General features: G+C 36.7%; 1 protein-coding gene across 7 annotated transcripts in view; it reads left to right on the forward strand.

The window, feature by feature from the left end:
* abcb11a (ATP binding cassette subfamily B member 11a) overlaps positions 1 to 24,098 on the forward strand; it is a 67,370-nt gene extending 43,272 nt beyond the window's left edge. For 3 of the 7 annotated variants that reach the window (XM_087268453.1, XM_087268452.1, XM_087268455.1), the window contains 13 exons: positions 111 to 312; positions 2,705 to 2,786; positions 2,873 to 2,975; positions 3,056 to 3,220; positions 4,064 to 4,168; positions 4,247 to 4,408; positions 8,707 to 8,910; positions 10,928 to 11,169; positions 13,883 to 14,039; positions 15,827 to 16,024; positions 16,556 to 16,762; positions 19,516 to 19,662; positions 22,707 to 24,098. In XM_087268453.1, coding sequence (XP_087124579.1) covers positions 111 to 312; positions 2,705 to 2,786; positions 2,873 to 2,975; positions 3,056 to 3,220; positions 4,064 to 4,168; positions 4,247 to 4,408; positions 8,707 to 8,910; positions 10,928 to 11,169; positions 13,883 to 14,039; positions 15,827 to 16,024; positions 16,556 to 16,762; positions 19,516 to 19,662; positions 22,707 to 22,907 — 2,175 coding nt within the window. In that variant the 3' untranslated portion in view covers positions 22,908 to 24,098. Of the gene's footprint in view, positions 1 to 110; positions 313 to 2,704; positions 2,787 to 2,872; positions 2,976 to 3,055; positions 3,221 to 4,063; positions 4,169 to 4,246; positions 6,152 to 6,207; positions 8,911 to 10,927; positions 11,170 to 13,882; positions 14,040 to 15,826; positions 16,025 to 16,555; positions 16,763 to 19,515; positions 19,663 to 22,706 lie in introns of those variants that run through there. The other 4 variants (XR_015499914.1, XR_015499915.1, XM_087268454.1 and 1 more) reach the window with 3 other exon arrangements.
* The last annotated feature ends 243 nt before the right edge of the window (positions 24,099 to 24,341 follow it).

The raw sequence follows: 24,341 nt of genomic DNA on the forward strand, positions 1-24,341 counted from the left end.
TTTTTCGTGTGTTAGTGTCCTAGAATCGGTTAGTTTCAATATAAATTTGTGAGCAAGTGAATGTGTTTGTCTGTTTGTTGTTGCACACACTCGTTTCATACATTTTTCAGGCTCGACAGGGCCGAACAACTATCAGCATCGCACATCGTCTGTCCACAATCCGTAATGCAGACGTGATCGTGGGCTTTGAGCATGGCCGTGCTGTGGAGAGAGGCACACACAGCCAGTTACTGGATAAAAAGGGAGTTTACTTCACCTTAGTCACGCTCCAGAATCAAGGGAAGGACACAGACACTGGTAAACCAGAGAACAGTAAGTACAGCCAGTTTCAGGAGTTGCTTGTTTCGAACTTCATGTTCACATATTGCCTGAAGAAGTCATTCATCCAAAAATGAACATACAGTTGGAGTTAGAATTAGCCCTACTGTAAATTTTTCCCAAGTTTCTCAAAAAAACTCTTTGCATTGCTAAGCATATTAGTTTAGACCAGTAGTTCCCAAAGTGGTGGTCTCGAAACAATAAGAGGGGGTCGCTTGGTGATTTCCAAAACTCTCATATATGTTATTAAACTATTAGAATTACCATATTTATCCATAACCTGCAGAGGATAGAAATAGTTTTTAATTTATTATATATTTAATACATACTTAATATTTAAAAATTACATAAAACAAACAACAACATGCAAATTAAAAGCCATCAGCTTTTAATTTTTTTTTTTCCATCGGATTGAGACCCCTGGGTCTATTATGCTAGATTAACGTCACAGCAATAGCGTTGGTTGCAGAACATTGATTTTACGGCACAATGTTCAACTTTGACAACTTTATGACACTCATATATATTAAAAATAAAGCCCATGACTGAACATGGAGGATGATCTCCAAGCATAGTGTGGGTCACGAGTCACTGGTGTTGTTATTTTAGGGGTCGTAAGCTGAAAAGTTTGAGAACCCCTGGTTTAGACAACTTTTGGACAAATGTGATTTTCTAAATATTTTACCTATTTGTTTATTTATTTATTTATTTATTTATTTATTTATTTATTTATTTATTTATTTTTAAATGTATTTATTTTCTTTAACATTTAGATGTTCAAATAGTCAAAGCTCTGTCTCATATTGAACAATCCTAACAAACCATACACCAATGGAAATATTATTTATTTTTATATAAATACATATTTATTAATCTGATGCATAATTCTTAATTTCACAAAATTGACAAATATATATATTTAAATAATATTTGGGTACCCCAAAAAATTAATTTGAATACATTTATTTAATAACTTATTTAATAAGGAAACTTTTCTTTTTAAAAGCCCAGCAGGAAAACAAAACTAAACTATATTTAATTAAAAAATAAATAATTGTATAAAATAAAATAAGATAAAACTAAGTGACAATAAACATTTAAATGCATGTGCCTGTTAGATTTACAGAATAGTTGTAAAGTTGAAGAGATCTTGCATTGCAAATACACTATCTGAAAAAAGTCTCGTCTTCGATCCCAGTTGTAAGAGCAAAAAATATTAACTTGAACTCTAGGAGTCCTGCAAAAACACTTTCTTTGCCATTCCAGATGACTTTATTAATAAGTGATTTGAGTCATTGCAGAGATGTGTGGATGCAGTCCTCCAAACTCACGGGAGTCAGACACAATATTAACTCTTTCTCCACTGCAGCATGACTTTATATTCTTTACTGGACATTATTTCTGTTAAGTGACAAGACTTTTGTCTAATCAAAGTCAGATGTTACTGTCCTGATTAAATAATTAAGGCATGATCATATTTTATTTTAGAAAAATAAGTGTAATCTAGAGGCCTTTGCCTTTCATATAAGCCACTTATAATACCAAATGATCAACTAGAAGTCAAACTATTATTTGTTGTTCCTCAAACTTGGATAGCTGACAAGACTTTTGTCAGGTGGTGTAACTCAATCAAAACAGAGGACTTTGCCTTTCATATAAGCCACTTCTGATACCGAATGATCAACTAGAACTCAAGTTATTATTTGCTGTTCCTACAATTTGTATAGGCAACAAGACATTTGTCAAGTAGTGTATATGCAGGGTAATATATACAGTATTTTACTAAAATTTGGGCCCAAAAATGTATGTAGTTTATTTAATTTAATTTTATTTTATTTTATTTTATTTTATTTTATTTTATTTTATTTTATTTTATTTTATTTATATTTCTTTCATTTTATTTTATTTATTTATTTTTATTATTTTTTTAATTAATTTAATTCATTTATTTATTCATTTATTTATTTATTATTTTTTTACCATGCAATGTTGGAGATAGAATGTATGTAGTAAAGAAGTGAGTTTTCTTAATATTCCAGTAGCAAAATAATAGTAAAAAGTATGTCAAATTAAATTAAATATAAAATAAAATAAAACACTTAAATGCATATGCCCTTTAGATTTGCTAAAAAGTTGTAAAGTAATCTCACATTGCATATGCAAAAGGAATTAGCACTGTAAAGAGTTTCTATTTTAAATGGCACAAATGACATTATTTACATTTACATGCCATCACAAAAAAAAAACTTTAAAAAACATATATGTTATATATATGTGACATATATAAAATTGGCCATTTTCCTAAATGTACATATATGTTTATATATGTTCTTTCCGTGTGGGTGAACCATTCATATAACCGCGCTAACACAAAACTGAATCACAGCTGCAGAGTCGAGAGTTACAGAGGAGGCTGAACTCGAGGAGCTCAGGAGATTCAGCAGTGGAAGTTATGAGAGCGTCTTAAGGTACATCATGCCTCATATTTGAAAAAAACATAATTAAAAATGTTTTCTTTTATACTAAAATGCCTTTCCTTTTTGCTCTCTTTGAGACGGCGATCTCTTTCTCAATTGTCAAACAGTCTTTCTGTCATTTCTGGAAAATTTGACTTCAATTCAGACCTTTTCGAAATGGAGGAATCGGATAACAACAAGGTTTGGAGCTTAGTATATTTTTTCAACAACACCATGCAATAACATCTTATGTATTATAATAGCTCTATGTCGTGTTGCAGAAAAGCAAAGGTAAAGCTAAAGAGGACATAAAACCGGCTCCTGTGGCTCGAATCCTGAAGTATAACCGTCCCGAATGGCCTTACATGCTGCTGGGGTCTATAGGTGCTGCTATAAATGGATCCCTCAACCCAATGTATGCTCTGTTGTTCAGTCAAATACTTGGGGTGAGTGCTGAAACCCACACAGAATCACAGAAATTAAGGTGATGTTTTAATTTAATGTACTATTCAGGATATTAACAATGCATTAACTAAGAAAGCTTGAGTCCCAGCTGTGCCAGTTGGCATTTGTGTGGAGTTTGCATGTTCTCCCTGTGTTGGTGTGGGTTTCCTTCGGGTGCTCCGGTTTCCCTCACAGTCCAAAGACATGTTCTATAGGTGAATTGAATTAACTAAATTGGCCGTAGTGTATGAGTGTGTGTGTGAATGTGAGAGTGTATGGGTGCTTCCCAATATTGGGTTGTGGCTGGAAGGGCATCCGCAGTTTAAAGCCTCATTTACACTATAAGCGACTTGCAGCAGCAAAGCAACAAGCGATTGTTCATTTTAACGAAGATCTGGCTACTTCCGGCGACCTCCGTCTACACGAGCGAAAGCAACTGTTGGCTACCAGGTGGGCGTGTCGAGCGATGCAGGACTTCTTTAACTTAATGCAAATGAAGAGCGATTTTCTTGAGCAACAGCCAATAGGAGGACCAGTAGAGCTCACATGATCTTCTTGTTTGCAGCAGGTCGCCACCCAGAACGCAAGGCAGCTACAAAGTCACTGCTAGTGTGAATAAGGCATAAAACAAATTCCAGAATAGTTGGCGGTTCATTCACAGAGTTTTTCAGTCGTTAATAAATTGGGGACTGCAATAAAAAGTATGATCATATGAAACTATAATCAGTAGTGGAGTGTGTTTTTGCAGCTGTGTTTAGAAGCTCTAGTGCAAATTCTCACAGTTCACCTTTATTTGAAGTATTTCTTGCTAATAAAGCTTTAACAATATTACGGATGTTTTTCAGACGTTCTCTATTCCGGACCCGGATGACCAGAGGAGACAGATAAATGGGATTTGTATTTTGTTTGTGGTCATAGGAGTCGTAAGCTTCTTTTCACAGTTCTTACAGGTATTTCCTCCATTTCCTTGTGTTTTTGCTGTCTATGCTTGACTGTCTCCCTTAAGTAATGTGAGATGTTGGTTGCAGGGCTACTCATTCGCTAAATCAGGAGAGCTGTTGACTCGTCGGCTGAGGAAATTTGGATTTCAGGCGATGCTAAAGCAGGAGATCGGCTGGTTTGACGATCCCATGAACAGTCCTGGTGCTTTAACGACCAGATTGGCCACCAATGCCTCCATGGTTCAGGGGGTGAGTGCAGAACACCACAGCGGAATGAACTGCCAACTATTCCAGCATATGTTTTATGGAGCGGATGCCCTTCCAGCCACAATACAGTACTGGGAAACACCCATCTCACATTCTCACACACACTTATGCAATACAGCCAACTTAGTTAATTCAATTAAGCAAAAATCATGACCAAGATAATCATGGTTATAATTTTTCCATAACTGAGCAGTTCTATTTTAAAGAAGCAATAGCAAATGAAAAACATGAGCATTTAATTTTGAGAATGAAGGAGAAAATTAAGATGATAGATTGCCTGAATTTGGCACATACGTACACTTATGGTGCGTTCACACCAGACACGGATGAAGACTCAAGCACGAGTGATTTAGATTTTAAGTCAATGCGAGACGCGAATAGACATCCTGCGCCACCATTCGCACAAATGAGCCAAAATAATGCAGTTTGCATGAATGAAGCCGCACAAATTGAGAATTTTACGTGTGAATTGCTTGACTTAAATGGACATTCGCGCCATGTTAACCAATCAGGAGCCTGCTCTTGTAGGGGCGTGATCATGATGTAGCGCCTGTTGTTGGTGTCCCAAGGGGAAATTCTTCTGCCAACACGGGAGAACAGCTCATCAAACTGGGCTCGGCTCAGTGGGAAGCACAGCTAAAAGCTTCCATCATCCAGGTATAGTTTCTGGAGGAGTTGATGAACTCACAGAGCTGAATGCAGCTCCGAAAGGATCTATAGTGGACACGTCACCAAACAAATCTGCGCTGTTTTCAGCCTTCCTAAAGCACATAAACACAGCGACCGTCTCAATAAAATCTTTGTTAGCCATTTAGCAATGAAGCTAGAGTCACTGGGCAGACAGTAGCCTCTCCAATGATGCGAATCTGAGGCTATTTTGAAATGAGTTTGATGTGCAAATCAAGCGAATATGACGCATGAAGCGAGTAAACTAAAATGTTCACCAGTCTGTATATGCGCAAATAGGATGGTTTATTAATGCATGCCACGTCTGGTGTAAACACATTATTAGAAAGTTAGGTCCCACTTTATATTAAGTGTCCTTCACTACTATGTAGTAGGATCAAAAATAAATACAATGTAGTTACTGTTTTCATAATGTATTTGAGAACACGTGTATTGCTCTTGAGTTGGGATTGAGGTTGGGTTATGGACCGGTTTGGTGGTGTGGGTAGGTTTAATGGTGGGTTAAGGTGTAGGGAATGATCAGCAGTGTATTTACAAATGTAATTACAGAAGTTAATTACAGATGTAATTACATACAGGTATTTAATCAAGCATAAGTACACAATAAATACATGTATTTACACAATAAGTACATTGTAACAAACTATTATTTCCTGTGTAAGTACATATTAGTTAAGGCCACTTAATATAAAGTGGGACCAAAAGTTGCACTTAAAAAGGCTTAAATGTGCAATGAAGTGCTTGAAATATGCATGTAGCTCCTCCTCTTTTAAAAAGCAGCCAATAGCATTTTAGTTTTTCAGAGTTCAGATTGGTTGAGATCAAGTGCATCAAATGAAAAGTATCTTTAAGGGGGTGGGGCATGTCAGATACTAGAGAGCATTTGATTGGTCAGAAGATTTGATAAGAAACTAAAGCAGTGGTGTGCAAACTTTTTAGACCCGAGGGCTACACAAGTTTTGCAAACCAAGTGAAGGGCCACATGTCAAATCCTTCAAAAAATAACTTTTATTTTTAGTGGCAGTATGCATGAAACATGTAATATCTGACAAAAACATGTCACATTAACACATAACTGATTTTTTAGATTTTAGATTTTATTATGAGTCAAATTTACAAATTTGTAAAAATAAATTTGCACTGCTATTTATATTAATCATCACTTATCAATCATCATAAAACAATAAAATAATCTCTTATAAAATATAATAATAATGTAGTTTTTACAGTGGGGAATAGAAAAGATATTGTCTGATAGAAAAAAAATCTCATATTAACACATTAAAAATAGTTCTTAAAGTTTATTATTTAGTCACATTTACAATAATCTAATTTGCACTGCTTTTACATTATACAGATTAATCACCATAAAACTTGATAAAACCACAAATCTTTGATAAAATAACTTTTTAAAGTGCATGTATGCATGGAAAATATTTTCTATGACAAAAATGAACACATTTAACCAGCAATTATTATATAATTTGAGTCAAATTCACAACAATCTCATTTGAGCTTTATTAATATGCTCATATCAATCATTATAAAACTATGAGATAAAACAGAAGAAGAATCTTAGTCTTTAGTCTTAGTCATGTTATTATGAGTGTGTCAATGTGAACAATGAGCCTGAAAATAAAGTTAGGTTATATTAATATCAACAGCAGCACAATTGCAAAATAGCTGATTAGTAGTTGCCTGACGACATAAAAAAAGCGCACCGAGCTCCATTTTTTTCTGGTAAACAAAAAGGCAGTGCGGTCCACCTCAGAGTTTTTAGAACGTAAATGCACGAATATTAAAGGGCAGCTAAATCTCCAACACTATTTTTTAAAACATCACAATGTCCCTTCCTGCGAAATCTGAATATATATTCTGTGAAGAATTCTTTATAGATATCCAGTCCTTTGTAACGGTGGTCACACAAAAAAATTAAATTTAATATTTACACTTATATAAGTAACCCAAACAGTATTGTGTGTCTTAGCACTAAAAATGGGACAAAAATTAAATACATGATTTAGGAGAGATTCGAATTCAGGTCAGCCGCGTCGTAACGCAATGCTCTGACTACTGGACCACAATGGCATAGTCTATTTCTCCACCTTTTAGATTTCTGATCAAGTTATGTCAGAGTTATTAATGTAGTAAATCATCTGATTGTCCTTGAGCAGGTGTAATGTTCATTCATTCATTCATTTTCTTGTCGGCTTAGTCCCTTTATCAATCCGGGGTCGCCACAGCGGAATGTACCGCCAACTAATCCAGGAAGTTTTTACGCAGCGGATGCCCTTCCAGCCACAACCCATCTCTGGGAAACATCCACACATACACACACATACACAACGGACAATTTAGCCTACCCAATTCACCTATACCGCATGTCTTTGGACTGTGGGGGAAACCGGAGTACCCGGAGGAAACCCACGCGAACGCAGGGAGAACATGCAAACTCCACACAGAAACGCCAACTGAGCCGAGGATCGAACCAGCAACCCAGCGACCTTCTTGCTGTGAGGCGAACGTGCTACCCACTGCACCACTGCGTCGCCTGGTGTAATATTCATTAATGTTGATTGTTCAATTTCTTATATTCACTAAGGTGCCACTGTTAGCCGTCGAATGATAGTTACGTCATCATTAACCTGCAGGCTGCATTTTCTCACGGGGCTGCGAGAAAATAAATAAAAAGAGCGGAGCTGCTGCAAAATAATGAATAAAAAGAGTGAGGCTTTGGTCAAATAAATACATAAATGAAAAAAGTGCGACTGCTGAGAGGAACACCGGCCCTCGCGGCCAAAAAACAGACCGGCCCACCGGGAATCCTCCCGGTCCTCCCTATTAGCCAATCCGGGCCTGGGGTTTGGGGTAATCGCCCCCTTAGGTTGTAGTCTTTAAAAACAGCAATACTTTCTTACCATATTAAACCTACTGGTTTTGATATTGGTCAAGAAGTATTTTGTTGTCCATACTTTCTTTAACACACAACATTCAGAGTCAGTTTTCAGTAATTAACGGTCAAGTGCATTTTAATATCCGAGAGTGTGTTCTAATTCTACTGGTTGCTCTAACTGTACAGCGTGCAATACTGCCATCACATGGCGTTTACTTGTATTGCACCATTACTTTACTAATTCTAACACTAAACTGTTACTCAAAAGCAGTATTTTAAAAACTCCCTCGCAGGCCTGCATGAAAGTGTTCAGCGGGCCGCATATGGCTCGCTGGCCATAGTTTGCCCACCTCTGAACTAAAATACTAAATATAAATTACTAAAATATAAGGTGACGTGAAAAAAAATCCATTTAGGAGGAAGTGACAAACTGCAAGCTTTGATTGTTTAAATCTTAGTGCAAATTTTGTCACTTTTTTACCACACAAACATATAGATATCTCTTAAGGCTAAAATATTGATACTAACATTTAAAAAGTGTTATTTTAATTTCACAAGACTATAAATGCCATGTATAGTGCAGACTTTAAACTGAAACCTGATTAAAAATTCATCATATGCTCTTTTAAGATTGACATCAATTACGGTAATTATAGGTGAAGTGTGGGTTTGATTGTGTGAAATGTGTTCTTCATCAAAGGCCACAGGTTCACAGATTGGCATGATCGTCAACTCTCTGACCAACATCGGCGCTTCCTTCATTATTGCCTATTACTTCAGCTGGAAGCTCAGTCTGGTGGTCACCTGCTTCCTGCCTCTCATCGGCCTCTCTGGAGTCTTTCAGTCCAAAATGTTGACAGGACTCGCTAATGAGGACAAAACCGCACTGGAGGCTGCAGGACAGGTAAAAGTCATGTTTAATACAGCTTCATCCACTCATTCAAATGTAACATTCATGCATTTTCTAGTGTAAAAATGCAACAGCAATAAAATGTTGTGTTTTAATTTATTGTTATTAAATATATATGAGCAATATCACACTCGTAGCAGTGCGATATGGCTATACACCCGATATACAGCCATATCGCACTGCTACCAGTGTGATATTGCGTTTATACAACAGTTTGACGGCATAATTTTGTATATAAAAACAAAATCAAGCATGGAGAGTCTCAAAAAACCTTTTGTATGAGGAACTACTTTCTTCCGCCTTGAATTCAATTCATAAGCTGACAGTTGAACAGCTGAGCAAGCATTTTTTAAACTTTTGATCTGTGGTGTCTGCTTTTTGCTGGTTGTATGTGGGCGGAGTAATACACAAAGGGTAAAGAGGCTGTACGGGTGCTGATATTACTTAAATATATCATGGCTATCAGCCAATCAGATTCGAGAACCAGACAGAACTGTTGTGTATATATATATATATATATATATATATATATATATATATATATATATATATATATATATATATATTTGTGTGTGTGTGTGTGTGTGTGTGTGTGTGTATACTATATATTTCTTTACATTTTTAAAATATAAAATAAAAAAAACATTTTATTTTATTTTGTATATATTTTTTTATAAAAAAAATTTGTTTTCATATTTTATTTCACATAAATATTTTTCTTTAATTTAATGTTATTTTATTTCATATTTTATTTTATTTATCACACTATATTTTATTATGTTTCATTTAAATATGTTAATAAATGTTTAAATTATTACATTAAACAAGTGATTTTATGCATTATTTATTTTATTTTCGAGTTTAAATATTTTATTTTATCATTTTTGGTTTTATTTTGATTTCAATTGTTTTTTCATTTATATATTTATTTTTATTAATTTGTTTATTCATTCGTTTTTCTTCAACTCAGTCCCTGATTTATCAGAACTCGCCACAGCGAAAGGAAACTGCCTAATTGAATCTTATAAATATATTTTTATTTCTGTTTAATTTGAACATTTTTGTAAATTACAAGCTTGGAAGAATAATGTCTACATTTAGCTTTTATCATGATTCAGTTGGGCTTGTTATCAATTCATTTAGTTTTAATACTCATTATTATTATTATTATTATTTGTATTTATTTATTTATTTATTTATTTTCTGCATTCTTAATCAATCATTTGCACTAAAGTTGCCGCTCACTGGATATTTTCTCTTTTTCTGACCGTTTTCTGTAAACCTTTGAGATGGTTGTGCGTAAAAAATCAAAATAGATGAGCAGTTTCTGAAATACTCAGACCAGCCCGTCTGGCACCAACAACCATGCCACATTCAAAGTTACTTAAATCACCTTTCTTCCCCATTCTAATGCCATCTGATTGGCTGATAAGAAATTTGCGTTAACGAGCAGTTGGACAGGTGTACCTAATAAAGTAGCCGGTGAGTGTATGGCTGCGTCCGAAACCGCCTGCTACTCAGTAGGTACTGCATTTGAATTTAAACGTACTACCCGGCCGTTAGAAAAGTATGTTATATACAGTATGAATGTGAAAAGTATGAATGGAATTGGGACATGCTACATCCGCCATTTTGTCATGGTCACGTGACCTACCTGCGTCAATTGCGTCGCTTTACTCCCATTCATGAATTCGCTCGCGAGGCATCATGGGATAGCACAGCATGCATGGGATGCACACTCTAGAATCTCGCCGGAAGTAGTAAGCCATCCGGGTACTTCTCGCATACTGATTTTCGAATTCTATGAATTCGGGCACACTACTCGGCTTGCATACTGATTTTAGCGTACTATATAGTATGGAAGTATGCGGTTTCAGACGCAGCCTATTTGTAGACATTACATGAAACATTAGGTCTTGAAAGTCCTGGAGAAGTCATAGAATTTTAGTTGTATGATGTAAATGTGCATGAGTCTTGTCTAATAAGATTTTGGTCCTCTCTGTTGATGTAGGTGTCCAGTGAAGCTATGAGCAACATCAGGACCATCGCCGGTTTAGCCAAAGAAAAGCACTTTGTGGCTCAATTTGAAAAGCAGCTTCAGGCTCCGTATAAAGCAGCCAAGAAAAAAGCTTACGTTTATGGGATTTGTTTCGCATTCGCTCGCTGTGTCATTTTCATGGCCTACGCTGCATCCTTTAGATACGGAGGCTATTTGGTCAGTCATGAGGGGCTTCAATACATGATGGTGTTCAGGTAAGTGTGGTTTTCTGTAACTTTCAAGCAATGTGTTGTGGCATGTAAGGATGGACAATATTGAAAAATCAGACACTGGCCCAATCCCAATTCTATTTTTTTATATCCTTCCCCTTGACAATTTAATCCGAGTCTGCAGGGAAAGGGCTTCAAAATTTACCCCTAAGAATTGGAACAGCATTACAGCACCTGCACACGTCATCATATGTCATCACGATCTCCTGCTTTATTTGAGATCAGACAATGGTGACTGCTATGGTTATACCAGCTGTGCTATTTTTGGTATTTATCTTCAGGAAATCACTGAAGGCATATATTATGTTATCATAACGATATAATGTGGCAGTAAGACCGTAATTATACTGTGCATTTATACAGTGGCCATATACATTTATATAAACAAACGAAAACAACATTAACATTATAGCAGACACTGTAAAAAGCCCCTTCCCAGCCACTAGACTTTTCTGACAGGGTATTCGAGTGTCATCGAGTGTCAGATTGTTGTGGGACTGCTGTACAGGAGTTATTATTAGGGATTATAGATTATTAGCTTTTTTTTTTTTTTAAAGCATGACGAACGCGACCGCGTTTATGAATGTATCTGTAAATGTTTTATAAATGTAAAACATGTGTTTGTTTGTTGTAAAAATTCATAATAATGACAAAAAAATACTAATTTGTGGATCTCCTTACTTCCAGGTGCAGCTATGCTGCCATTGTAGATGGTGTATTCTGGTGTATTTTGAGTGTCATCCTGAAAAATCTTTGTTCGAAGGGCTATCTACCCCTTCCCCTTACTGTGCGTTCATACCGAGAGTGTTAAAGGTCGCTCTGGCCGCCCTGGCGACAACGCTGTCTGCCTACAGCTCTGACAGCGAGAGCATCAAAATTTGATACATTGATCTCGTATTTGAAGGAGCCGTTGCAGCATATCATATCAGTTACATTCCCGCATAAAACATGCTTTCTAACGTGAAAATGTTGCAAACCTATTATCAAATTTATTTAACTACGGAAGATCAAGTTGCATGTGGTGTGGCTTTGCTCCACTTAATTATCCAATGTGTCCATATGTCTGAAATATTCTGAAGCAGCAATACTGTTTTGCATTGTTCCATGAGATTCCCCCTTTAAAAAAAAAAAAAAAAAAAATATATATATATATATATATATATATATATATATATATATATATGTATATATATATATATATATATATATATATATATATATGTATATGTATGTATATATATATATATATATATATATATATATATATATATATATATATATATATATATATATATATATATATATATATGTGTATATATATGTATATATATATATATATATATATATATATATGTATATATATGTGTGTGTATATATATATATATATATGTATATATATGTATATATATGTATAACATTGATGCACATCAGTAACAGTCGGCAGTAACTTTTTTAATGTTTGTCGCTGTGAGAAGTTCACAGTGACTATGTTCTCTGGACTCTTCTCAAGCGCTGGACTTCTACATTCTGATTGTTTGCCGCTGAACCGCACCATAGCTCATTACCATAAAGTTGACTTGATTTCAACTCTCCTCGACGCCCACACCGGCGAAGATGCACGGCGCTGCTCCTCGCCACTTATCGCTGCCGACTCCATTGAAAATGAATGACTTCCGGCTACTTTGACGCACTCGTCGCCTTCAGTGTGAACGTACAGTTAGCCCTATGCCTTCAAGCTAAATAGAATTGGGTAAGAGGAAGGGCTAATGGGTATAATTGGGACTGGGCTAATGTGATGATTTGTTTTTCTACGATAAATATTGCGATATGAATACAGTTTCACCAGATGGTTAAATAGCCCTATTTTGGAAGGAAATCTTGAATTCAGACTGATGATGGTGATTTTGTAAGGGTTTTGTAAGTGAATCATGATTTTAAAAATAGGATGGAAAAAACAATTTACAAGCAAAAATAAGAACAATAGAGCAAAGAAAAAAGTAAAACAAACAGCTTTATGGTTTTCCAGTTAGTGAAACAGTATTCAGTTACAGAAATTGAACAATTAAATGTGAAATAACACGAGACTTCATTGTCGTTGTGAGCAGGGTTGTCTACGCTGGAGATCACTTCCTGTAGTCTGTTGTAATTGCCAGCAGGGTTTTCTCTATCGGAGATTACTTCTCAATGAACTACAACTCCCAGAACTCTCTGCGCTCATCAACTTCTGCAACAGCTGACAATAATCCGGACATTACTCTTTATAGTTTTAATAAACTAAAACTAGTTTCTAATAACTGATTTATTTAGTTTTTGTAATGATGACAGCACATAATATTTTACTAGATATTTTTCAAGAGACAAGTATTCAACTTAAAGGGACATTTAGAGGCTTAACTAGATTAATTAGGGTAAGTTAGGGTAATTGGGCAAGTCGTTGTATAACGATGGTTTGTTCTGTTGACAATCAAAAACATATTGCTTAAGGGGGCTGATAATACTGACCATAAAATAGTTATAAAAAATAAACTGCTTTTATTCTAGCTGAAATAAAACAAATAAGCCTTTCTCCAGAAGAAAAAATATGATAGGAAATACTGTGAAAATTTCTTTGCATAATTAAACATCATTTAGGAAATATTTTGACACTACATGTGGTCAAGTCGTATAACAGGTGTAAAAATAGATGTTTCTTCCTCAGAGTGATTTCTGCTCTGGTGACCAGCGCCACTGCACTTGGCAGAGCTTCATCTTTCACACCAGACTATGCGAAAGCGAAGATCTCCGCTGCACAGCTTTTCCAGCTGTTGGACAGGGTTCCTAAAATTAATGTCAGCAAAACAGAAGGACAAAGCTGGGTAAGAAAGCTTGTTTTTCTTTCATCCCAATGTTCAGCTTCTTTTGGCTAGTTAGCCTTGCCCATTTATCCCTTGCTGGTAAATCTAGACCATTCTATAGACAAACAAACCATCAACATCATCATTTTTCATTCACTGGGGCTGTGTAATTTGAAAAATGTAATTTTTTCATGCTGTAACGTAAAACACTGGACAACAGAGATGAAGGATCGACGTGCAGTTTATTTCAAGTTTAGTCAAACAGGCGTATATCATAACAGGAACATTAAGGAAATCCAAAGAGTGTCATTATAAACAGGCAAATATTCAGAACAGGCAGCAAAGGAATAATAAATGGGATACCAGGCAAAGGTAGTCATGTGACGTTGTGCACAGAGGCTTTGAAACATGTATTAAAAAATTGATACATTTCGCAGGGAAGCAGTGTGCCGGAGCTTGATTCGTTTTGTCATCATCACGTGATCAGTAACGTCCGAAGCTTTATTTTCGCTTTTACCCACGAATTTTGATTCAAAGATTTAAACACCCTCGTGGATTAGTAAAGTGTATAGCGAGAGATTAGACATCAATTATTTCAAAGCACTGCACTAGTCCCACGCACCAGTAATTTAACTAAAATGCAATAGTCATTTATAGTAAAAAGATTTTGAACCATTCTAAAGTGTATTATTGTATTATTTACTACTATTTTTAACGAAGGCTACTGCATATTGTGGTGTAGAGTGTAACAGAGGACAGCTGGTTCGTGTGGTCCTGAAAGCCACACTCCCATAGCCTCCTCGTTAGAGCATTCACCTCACATGCAAGAATCGCCGGTTCAATCCCCGCTTGGAACGAGGCGATGGGCGAAGGACCAGTTGGAATGTGATAATTGTAAAAACTTTTGAATGTCTTGGATTTCACTAGTCATCGGTGGTATAATGTAACATAACTTATATGTAATAGACTACAGTAATTGAGTTATTTGTTTATATTACTATTGTTGTATTACTACATGAATGAGTTGGTCAGTTGTGAACATTTGACATTTTTGCAACACAGTGCATTCCCACACTTTAACCAGCAGAGGTTCACTTGATCAGAAAGCTTCATATCACCATCACTAGAAAAAGGTCAAAACACACAGCAGAATAAACAGGGAAATACTCATAGAATTGCTTAACAATGATAAACAGGACTCCGCAATGTGTGTGTGTGTCTGTCTGTGAGGGGTAAATGTAAAGTCCAGCTAATCAGTCTGTGATGAGTTAGCAGCTATGAGTGTGTAAACAAGGGAATGAGGAACTGGTGTGAAGTGCATGATGTTATTTGTAGTCCGGTTCAGTAACAGATCTGTAGTTCTCCAGTGATCTGTACGAATTAGATCACTGGTGATCGTAACACATACAAATTTCCAGTGCAAAGTTATTTTGTTTTATTTTACTTTATTTTGACGTTAAATATCAGTATTTTATATATTTATTATTTGAGTTGTTTTGTTTTTGATACTTTTTAAATCTTAAATCTGAAATGTATTTTTATAGTTTAATAGCTTAATAATATTTTATTATTGGATATTTTAAAATGTTACTATATTTTAATATTTGTTTAGTTATTAAGTGTTTTTGTTTGATTGTTGTATTTTTAAATGTTAAATCAGGGTTTTTTTTGTTTTGTTTTATTAAGTGTTTTAAAATGTTATCATATTTTAAATTTAAACTTGTATATGTTTATTTTAATGTTATTCAGTTTCAGATTGTTATGTATCTTATAAAATAACATATTGGTTTTCATTCTTTTCATACCAGAATGACTTTAAGGGCAAAGTGGAATTCAAAGGATGCAGGTTCACGTATCCCAGCAGGCCAGACGTGCAGGTTCTGAGGGGTCTGGTGGTGTCGGTTCATCCAGGACAGACTCTGGCTTTTGTGGGTAGCAGTGGCTGTGGAAAGAGCACCAGTGTTCAGCTACTGGAACGATTCTACGACCCCGATGAGGGACAAGTGGTATGAAACCACATTTACAGCATGCTTGATGCACCCTAACACCCATCTTACTTTTTAATTAATGCTTTATAGCAGGGGTCACTAAACTTGTTCCTGGCAGACCGGTGTCCTGCAGATTTTAGCTCCAACCCTAATCAAATCACACCTGAACAAGCTAATGAAGGTCTTTCTAGAAATACTTGAAACATCCAGGCAGGTGTGTTGAGGCAACTTGGAGCTAAACCCTGCAGGAACACCGGCCCTCCAGGACCTAGATTGGTGACCCCTGCTTTATACAGTATTTTGTACTTTCCGAATGCGCTGTATTTTAATGAGCTCATGGACTGTTTTAAATTGTTTTGGTGTTACAAAAATGATTTAATGCAGTAATATCTATTGCTGCATTAAATTAATCCTTGCATTTTTGCTAAAGGAAATGAACCCAATAAACCACAGCTAATAGATGTTATCCAAATGTCTTTCCAAAATAAATCCCAATACTACGAATGATTGCAAAGCACAAAATGAACAGTGATTCTCTTCTTGCTGTAGCTGATTGATGGACGCCCATCCGACAGCATCAGCGTTCCCTTCCTGAGGTCTCAGATTGGTATTGTATCCCAGGAGCCCGTGCTGTTCGACTGCAGTATCGCAGAGAATATCCAGTATGGAGATAACTCTCGAACCGTGAGCATGGAGGAGATTATAGACGCTGCTAAGAAGGCTTATCTGCATGACTTTGTGATGACGCTTCCTGATGTAAGTTATGCATTACTGTTGATTTATCACTGTCACTATACGATAAGCAGATTTGAATATAGCAGTAACAGGGTGTCCGCAGGGTCTTAATAAGTGTTTCAAAAACAAAATTGTAGGCATTTAAAAGTCTTAAATTCACTGAAATATTGTGTTTTAGGTCTTAAATCATTTTAAACAGCTCTTAATTTTTATGTCAATGTCAAGATACCCAAATTTGTCTGACGCCCAACCAATCACTCACAACTTTTAACAAAAGTTCATTTTTAACTCTACAGCAGGGAAAATAAGTATTGAACACGTCATGTTTTTTTTTTTTTTTTCTGGTGTTACGGCCCAAAAATCAAAACTGGCTCGAATAATAACAACAATCAAGGTTTGAGCCGAACACATGAAAAGACACAGGCACTTGAATTAATAAATTGACGTCCCGTCAACACTCTGTAATTTTCATAAATCAAATGTTTTTAAAAGACAAAACATTAACAAAAATCAAGTAGATCGGTAGGGGAGCTAAGGAAAACAGGTCTCTGACTATTATCGTACGTTCACACCGAAAGCAGCGTGAGCGACCAAGGTCGCTCTGGGCGCCCTGGTGACAACGCTGTATGCCTTCAGCTCCAGCGGCGAGAGAGTCAAAACTCACTACATTGATCTCGTATTTAAAGGTGCAGTTGCAGCATATCAGTTACATTCCTGCATAAAACATGTTTCTAGCGTAAGAATATAGCGCACATCTTAATAAATTCATATAACAATGGAAGATCAAGTTGCGTGCATTGTGGCTTGGCTCTTTTTATCCAATATGTGTCCATATGTCAGAAATATCCTGAAGCAGCTATACTGTTTTGTACTGTCACGTCACATGAGATTCCCACTTTAAAGATAAATTTATATAACATTAATGAACATCAGTAACTCGCCAGTAAGTTATTTAATGCATGTTCCTGTAAGAAAACATTGTAAATATTTGGAAATCCGGCGACCACAATCATCAAACCCTTGGGAACAACTGTGGTCTGAACCAAAGTTTACAGGTCTGTGTTCTCTGAACTCCTATCAAGCGGTGGACGTTTTCATTCTGATTGCTTGCCGCCGAACCACGTCATAACCAAGTTGACTTGATTTCAACTCTCCTCGCCGCTTATCGCTGTCAGCTCTCATTGAAAATGAATGACTTCCGGCTACTTTGACGCTCTCGCTGCTTTCGGTGTGAACGTACGGTTAGGGTTGTGTCGATAGACGATGCCATCGTCCATCACCAATGGCCGACAAACTTCACGATGCTGAGCCGGCATCGTGATCCATCGCCCCGCCCCACATTTATATTGATGTATAACTTATTTGCATGTCATCCTAATAGCAATAACAGTCTTTTCATGAGCTGTGTTAAATGTTACACACAGCTACCGCTTGCACAGCTGACAGCATCGTGAGGATTACCTCTCACGCTTAAAATGTGTAGATTCAGTGGCAAATGCTGTTACCTGCAAACCCCGTCCCACAGACTTTACAGTGAATGGCTTTAGTCATTTTCATAGCGTACTTGAAGCCACTTTTATCCACTCTTGGAAAAGTGTAAATGGTAGATTAGCATTCAGCACATGATCACTAATAAGATGTGCCGTTATTAGTAACTGTAGGTAAATCTGTCAGTGTTATTTTCATTCTCTCATCTTCATCGCTTCACATTTTCGCGGTTGTAGCTCCTGTCATCTGAAAGCTGAAGGCATTGACTGAGTGATTGACAGCTGATATTAACCAATTCGAATATTAACCAAACCATTCGAGTTCAGTTAGAGCAGTGGGCCAATAAGAAGAGCACAAAGGCGGGGCAAGCATTGTAGGCTTTTTACTTCATCAAGTTCACATAACAACTGTTTATCTGCTCCTGAGGGCTGCGTTTGGTGTTTTTAGGTGCAAAGATGCATTCTGCATAAATGTCTCCTAAATCTGTGCACACGGTGAGGATTTTGCAGTGAAAACAATGAAAATGTATGCACTACAGTGAACTCCAACCGAACTCTTGTCTCCTCCACCAGCCGGGGGAAAAGCCATTAGAACCGCTGTAGAAAAGCCGTAGAGTCCCGTGGAAAAAAAAGTGATTGACAGGTGGTCAGTTGTTTGTAACTTTATTTATTTATGGTTTGGTTATGGGTAAAGCAAAGACCATGTGGGTCAGGTAGTGAAAACGGTAGGCTACAATTAATTAATTCATTATGAATGAATTGAAATTTAACAATGGCCCCCACCCCCAATGTAAAGTCAATGTCAGTTTTTATAATGGAAGTCTATGGGACAGTTGCCATACATAGTTGCTAGGGTGTGGCTAGTTGAAAGGTCATCAGTGATTGGCAGATTGGTAGTTTGAGTTAAATGAGCCCAACCTTAAGTCCGTATGACAGTCTGGCGCAAAGTCATGAGGTCACAAAGTTTGGTCCAATGTTAAGTCAAGGGGACTTTTCCAAATTTGCCAGGTCAGTTTTGGGAAAACCGCAAGTCGGATCAGTTGGAAAAGATATACCAACCCGAGTCAGTATAGTTTGGAGGTTTGGAGTTAGTTTGGTGGATCCAGAATGAACAGTCTAGGAGGAGATGCGTTCTTAAAATAGTCTAAGTAGACGGAAGAAAAAGAATAAGCTTATGTAGTATAACAGTATGTTGGATTTCTCAAGCCACCATAATGATAACTTCCCGCTTTTCAGAATTGAGTATGGTTGAGTTGTCGAATCACTGCTTAACTCTGTGTTTTCCAGAAATACGAGACTCAGGTTGGTGCTCAGGGCTCTCAGCTGTCTCGTGGACAGAAACAGCGAATAGCGATTGCCCGAGCCATCGTCAGAAACCCCAAAATCCTGCTGCTGGATGAGGCCACGTCTGCACTCGATACTGAAAGCGAAAAGGTAAAACAATATCCAGGGTGAATGCAAATGTGTTTATAATCCAGAGTTTAACTTCCTGCAAACATGAGACCAGATCCATAGCTTGTGCACGTGCAAACCTTCTTTTGGGTTCTAAAGGACAGGTGATCTTGTTTCATTTGCAATTGTAGGAGTGTCAAATGCAAAATTGTATACAAGTTGAAAAAAGTAAATAAAAATTTTTGATCTGATCTTATTTTCTTTCTCACAATTTTAATTGTACTTTTTCAAATTCAGACTTGTCTTCTCAGAATGTCATCACAATTGCTTGGTATAAACTCGGAATTACCATCCCATAATTCTGACATTTTTATTAATTTTTTAATAATCAACCCCAGTAACACATCAGGGTCTTTTTCAATGATTGTCCTATAAAGGCTTAAGTCCTGTGAAATTAAAATATATTTTTTTTAGATATTAGTATCAGTAAGTGGCACAGTTTTTCCTCCGGGTGCTCTGGTTTCCCCCACAGTCCAATGACATGTGGTACAGGTGAATTGGGTAGGCTAAATTGTTCGAAGTGAATGAGTATATTCACACTGGATGTTTCCCAGAGATGGGTTGCGGCTTGAAGGGCATCCGCTGTGTAAAAATATGCTGGATAAGTTGGCGGTTCGTTCCATTGTGGCGACCAGGGATTAATAAAGGGGCTAAGCCGAAAAAAATTAATGAATGAATTAGTATCAGTAAGTTTGTATCATTATAGTCTAGTGTTCTCCAAAACAGTGACCAAATTTGCATTTAGAAGATTTACAGTGCAGCCTGAAAGTATTAATAGCGCTTCACTTGTTCCACTTTTTTTTTGTTACAGCCTTATTCCAAAATGGATTAAAATTAATTTATTTCCTCAACATTCTACTCGCAATACCCCATAAAGACAATGTGAACAAAGAGTTTTTGAAATTGTTGCAAATTTATTAAAAATAAAAACTCTATAAAAAAAATCACATGTACAGAAGTATTCACAGCCTTTGCTCAATACTTTGTTGATGCACCTTTGGCAGCAATTATAGCCTCAAGTCTTGTTGAATATGATGCCACAAGCTTGGTACACCTGTCTTTGGGAATTTTTGCCCATTCCTCTTTGCAGGACCTCTCAAGCTCTATCAGGTTGGACGGGAAGCGACGGTGTACAGCCATTTTCAGATGTCTCCAGAGATGTTCAATGGGATTTAGGTCTGGGCTCTGGCTGGGCCACTCAATGACATTCACCAAGTTGTTATGAAGCCACTTCATTGATATTTTGGAGGTGTGCTTTGGGTCATTGTCCTGCTGGAAGATGACCCGTCGCCCCAGTCTGAGGTCAAGAGCACTCTGAAGCAGGTTTTCATTCAGGATGTCTCTGTACATTGCTGCATTCATCTTTCCTGCTGCTGAAAAACATCCCCACAGCATGATGCTGCCACCACCATGCTTCACTGTAGGGATGGTTTTAGCCTGGTGATGAGTGGTGCCTGGTTTTCTCTAAACGTAATGCCTGGCATTCACTCAAAAGAGTTTAATTTTAGTCTCATCAGACCAGAGAATTTTGTTTCTTATGGTCCGAGAGTCCTTCAGATGCAGATTGGCTTCTGTTTGGCCACTCTACCATACAGGCCTGATTGGTGGATTTCTGCACAGATGGTTGTCCTACTGTAAGCTTCTCCTCTCTCCACAGAAGATTGAAACTGATCAGAAAGAGTGATTATCAGGTTATTGAATACCTCCCTGATTAAGGCTTTTCTCCCATAATCACTCAGTTAAATGACCGGCCAGCTCTTGGAAAAGTCCTGGTAGTTCCAAACATCTTCCACTTGCGAATGATGGGGGCCACTGTGCTCATTGGAACTTTCAGAGCAGCAGAAAATTTTCTATAACCTTTCACCAGCCTTGTGCTCATGACAATCCTGTCTCAGAGGTCTACAGACAATTCCTTTGTCTTCATGCTTGGTTTGTGCTTTGACATACACTGTCAACCCTGGGCCCTTATATAGACAGGTGTACTCCTTTTCAAGTCATATCCAATTAACTGAGTATACCACAGGGGAACTCCAATTAAGCTGCTGAAACATCTCAAGAATGATCAATAGAAACAGAATGTACCTGAGCTCAATTTAGAGCTTTACGGCAAAGGCTGTCAATACTTCTGTACATGCGATTTTTTTATTTTATTTTTTTTCCTCAGGGTTTTTTATTTTTAATAAATTTGCAACATTTTCAAAAACTCTTTTTTCCCATTGTCATTATTTGTGTGGAGGATGTTGAGGAAATAAATGGATTTGATCCATTTTGGAATAAGACTGTAACATAAAAAATGTGGAAAAAGTCAAGTGCTATGAATACTTTCCAGATGCACTGCACTCTACAACACGAATTTACCACACTCACCACCAACGGCAACAACATTTTTCTCAGCGTCAGTTCCATTGTGTGGTACATTCTCTTTCCGTAAAGAATCTGTTATTGTACATTTGTTTCTGGACTGGTAAAAGTGTTTTGCATCTTGTTATTTTTTTTTCTAAAATGTAAATTTGTTTCGTCCTTGGTAAAATTGTTTTTCCTATAAAATTGTGTCTTTTGATGAGTAAAAATGTTTTTCAAAATGTAAATTTGTCTCGAGTTTCGTAAAAGTGTTTCACACTTTGTAATGTTGTTTTGCACTTCCCGGCCGCCGTACCTCTGCTAGTAAACTCATAAGCAAACAATCGGGTCATGAGATCGCCGAGATTAGCGAGTACCGATCGAGTCATGAAATGTGATTATTGGCCGATACCTATCACCGGCAGATCAATCCCTATAAGAAATACTGTGAAAATTGCTCTGTTAAACATCATTTGCGAGATATTTGAATACTTCCAGTTACTTCCAGTTACTATGACCATGTACGTGAAGCTGCTTTGACACAATCTACATTGTAAAAGCGCTATACAAATAAAGCTGAATTGAATTGAATTGAATTGAATTGAATTGAATTGAAAAATAAATTCACAGGAGGGCGAATCATTTTGACCTCAGCTAAATTTGTCTGTCTGCTGTTCTCTCCTCAGACGGTTCAGGCAGCGCTGGACGAGGCCCGTCAGGGACGCACGTGTATCGTCATCGCTCACAGACTCTCCACCATCCAGAGTGCCGACATCATCGCAGTGATGTCACAGGGCGAGGTCATCGAGAAAGGCACACACGACGAGCTCATGGCCAAGAAAGCCGCATATTATAAACTGGTTACCACAGGGGCTCCTATTAGTTAACATTCAGATAAGCAGATCGTCCCGCCTCAAACTCACGCCATTTATAGAGCCAATGCTGGATAATCTGATCGAGTCGGGATGCTGTGATGATGTAGAGATAACACAGGAATGGTTAAAAGGGTGTGCTTTTATGTGTATTTATTGATAAGTGGACTTTTATTTTGCCTTGGCAGTATCCTTCACTGTGTGTGTTTAATTTATACCTAAAGAAATGAAGCAAATGACTGAAGGGTAATGGAGATTTGACTTCTTCTACAGTTTTCTACTTAGTAGCTGCAGATATGATGGCCTTGAACTATAGCAGCAATAGTATGACACTGATAACATGTCCTTAATCACTGATATGTTTGTGCTAAGTCATCATCGCTGTGCCATGTGTTTGCTATTATTGTGTGTTTGCGTGTGAGTGTGTGTGCGTGTGCTTGTCACTTTGCAAATGGTTTGACAATTGTTTTGCACATTATTTTTGAAAGCATATCAACACACTGATATGTTTGTGCTCAGTCATTGCTGTGCTATGTGTTTGCTCTTTGTGTGTGTGTGTGTGTGTGTGTGTGTGTGTGTGTGTGTGTGTGTGTGTGTGTGTGTGTGTGTGTGTGTGTGTGTGTGTGTGTGTGTGTGTGTGTGTGTGTGTGTGTGTGTGTGTTGCTTTGCAAATGGTTTGATGATCATATTGCACATATTGATTTTGAATGCTCATAAAATTAGCTGAAATTATGAAGCATAAAAAAAGATTTGTGAATTAAATTATATGAAGTAAGAGTAACACTGATCACCTACTAGCTTTTGTAATGCACATACTGTATATTTGATATTGGCTCTTCAGACTGTTCAGGTTTTGTTCTCGTCAGGCGTGTGAGCTTATTGCAAGAAAAACTAACTAATTATTTTCCTCAGAATTATACATTTAAATCTCGCAGTTTAGACTTTTTCTCCACAGAAACGCGATAGCCTGTAAACTCGCAAACTCTTAGAAATAAAGTCAGAATTAAGATGCAAGCTCAGAATTGCAGGTGGCAAAGTCAGAGTTATGAGATATTGTAAAAACTTTTGTATTGTATAAAATTTGTACTGTATAACATATTGTGTAGCTGTGAAAAAAAAACTTACACTGACATTTTATAAGTTGTAAGAGCCTATAAACGGATTTGTTTTTGAAAAATATTTTTAAAATAAAGAAAATTAATTTTATTTTGTCAATTTGGTTTTTTTTTTGTCATAGTTTTATTTAGATTTTTAAGTGTACATTTCATGATCATTTTTATTTAAGTTTAGTTATATTTAGTTACTTCAATGTACACTAAAAGAAAATTAGAAAATCTACATTTTATCATATAAATGTATTTTATTTTAGGATTAATTAACCCTGACTCTGAGCAATACTCATAAAAAAAAAGACTTTTGCTGCTTGTTTAAACTACTTATTTAAAATGA

This window comes from Danio rerio, chromosome 9, assembly GCF_052040795.2.
Source record: "Danio rerio strain M-AB ecotype USA chromosome 9, GRCz13ab, whole genome shotgun sequence".
Taxonomy (NCBI): Eukaryota; Metazoa; Chordata; class Actinopteri; order Cypriniformes; family Danionidae; genus Danio; species Danio rerio.